General features: G+C 47.6%; 1 protein-coding gene across 1 annotated transcript; it reads right to left on the bottom strand.

The window, feature by feature from the left end:
* Window positions 1-1,065: 1,065 nt before the first annotated feature.
* On the bottom strand, window positions 1,066-1,818 carry Pmar_PMAR001953 (hypothetical protein; the record flags this gene model as incomplete). Its single annotated transcript, XM_002778184.1, has 1 exon — window positions 1,066-1,818. One exon carries the CDS (start codon window positions 1,816-1,818, stop codon window positions 1,066-1,068), a length of 753 nt encoding a protein of 250 aa, XP_002778230.1.
* Window positions 1,819-1,940: the final 122 nt, after the last annotated feature.

The following is a 1,940-nucleotide window of genomic DNA, read 5'->3' as shown; positions in this document are numbered from 1 at the left end:
ACCCCGGCTTCGAGCACATGAAAGTATCACCTTAACCAGTTCAACTATGAGGTCATACGATATAAAACGGTGTATGGAGGTATAGCGCATGTAGTACATGCAGCCACACGGTGTGAAGTTCACACTGTGAACTACGCATTCCTTAATTCGATTAATTGTTCATAAAAACAATAAATGCCCTTCGTCGATCCTCTTGAGGGATTGTCCGATAACGACACCCGATCACGCTACCGGTTATCAAAGGAAGCTCTAGAAGGAAGCTCTAGCGCTGAGCTTCCTCTTAGAACTTCTGAGTTAGAAACCCGGAGTTAGTTGATTCCGAGTGAACATATTGAAAAGTTTGAAGTACGGATGTGTACAAGTGCGACAGAAGATCTTCTTCCGAAATTTTATCATTGCTGTAACGTAACGGGAAATGTGCATGCATTCGGGGCGAATCTACCAGGTTCAACCCTCGTACAGTGACGTTTTCTTCCTTTCTTGAAATTGTCACTTTCGGTTGTGGGGCGTAGCGACTATAATCTTCGTCTTGTCAAAAATGTCTGATTCAAACTCTGATTCCCTGATTCTCGAAAATACTCAGATTCAATGGAATCACCCGAAAAATCAGCCTCATGAGCAAGGCATATTGAGTAAGAGTATTAATCAGCCAAGAGCGACTATAATCTTCGTCTTGTCAAAAATGTCTGATTCAAACTCTGATTCCCTGATTCTCGAAAATACTCAGATTCAATGGAATCACCCGAAAAATCAGCCTCATGAGCAAGGCATATTGAGTAAGAGTATTAATCAGCCAAAAAATCAACTTTAGATTCTCGAATCAGCTCAGAGATCCACATGTCCTCGCGATGATCCTGATTTTTCGCTCCAGAGTAAAAAATCAGTGAATCAGGGGTTATTACTCACTGTTAGGGTTCTGCCAGACTGGACTGAACTCTGCGCCATTAAGGTCTCAAAGAATGAAAATCTAAGTGCCTTATGATCTCTTATATAAAGTTGAACCTCTTAAACCAAACTGATCGTCGTAAAACTTAGGCTGTTCTGCCAAAAGCGAGATCGAGAATATTAAAGGCGTCGATGATCAATAACATGTGCGCGCGTGCGACGAGCATCCCCTGCACGCATACGCTGTCTAAAGGCGCCTATCCAGAGGGTGCTCTGACATGCCCCCCGGATGCTCGGTAAGTGAACCTCCTTGATCTTATCATCCGTCACATCTTCGGGCTTGATTGACGCCTTCACCAAACGAAGGGTAACCGCCCCGATCACACCACACACTCTATATATCTCTTGACCATAACTTCCTCCACCTAGAGGATTGGGGGAAAAAATCAACACCTCCGAACCAACAGGAGGTGGGCCGCGAGGCCTCCTCCCTAGATGTTGCGACCGCAGCTCGGCTTCGGCCGCCCTAGCTTCGTTGACAATACGATCTATCTCGTCTCGAACCTCTTCCCTAGAGGTCGCTTCTTCCGAGCCAGCCGGATGAACTGCTCCTTCGTCCGCAGGAATTACTGCATTCTCCACCGAGAAACGACGACGCCTCGCGAAGAAGATCTCATGGGGTGAGAGAGCAATACCAGAGAGAGGTTTGTTATTCAAGCGGGATATAGCTCTACCGAGCTGAGTAGGCCAACTCCTCTTGGAGGCAACTTGGCGAGCCACAAACTTTACTGCGGCGACCGCCCGCTCGACGATCCCATTCGAGAAAGGGGAGTATGGCGGCAGTAGCTTGTGAGCAATGGCGCGGGATTGCACGAAGTCAGCGAACGGCTTCGAACGGAAACATGGGCCTCGATCTGTGCGCAGAACGGCCATGGGACCGAATAGATCCGTTACCGTCACCATAGCATTTACCACAGCCGTCGAAGTGCTGTTCTTAAGGGGCACCACCACAGCAAACCGGCTGAAATGATCGACCAATAACAACGCTGAGGCGT

Source organism: Perkinsus marinus (genome assembly GCF_000006405.1).
Source record: "Perkinsus marinus ATCC 50983 genomic scaffold scf_1104296950320, whole genome shotgun sequence".
NCBI classification, from domain to species: domain Eukaryota; phylum Perkinsozoa; order Perkinsida; family Perkinsidae; genus Perkinsus; species Perkinsus marinus.
The sequence above is the reverse complement of the archived record's forward strand: the minus strand, read 5'-3'. Positions and strand labels throughout refer to the sequence as shown.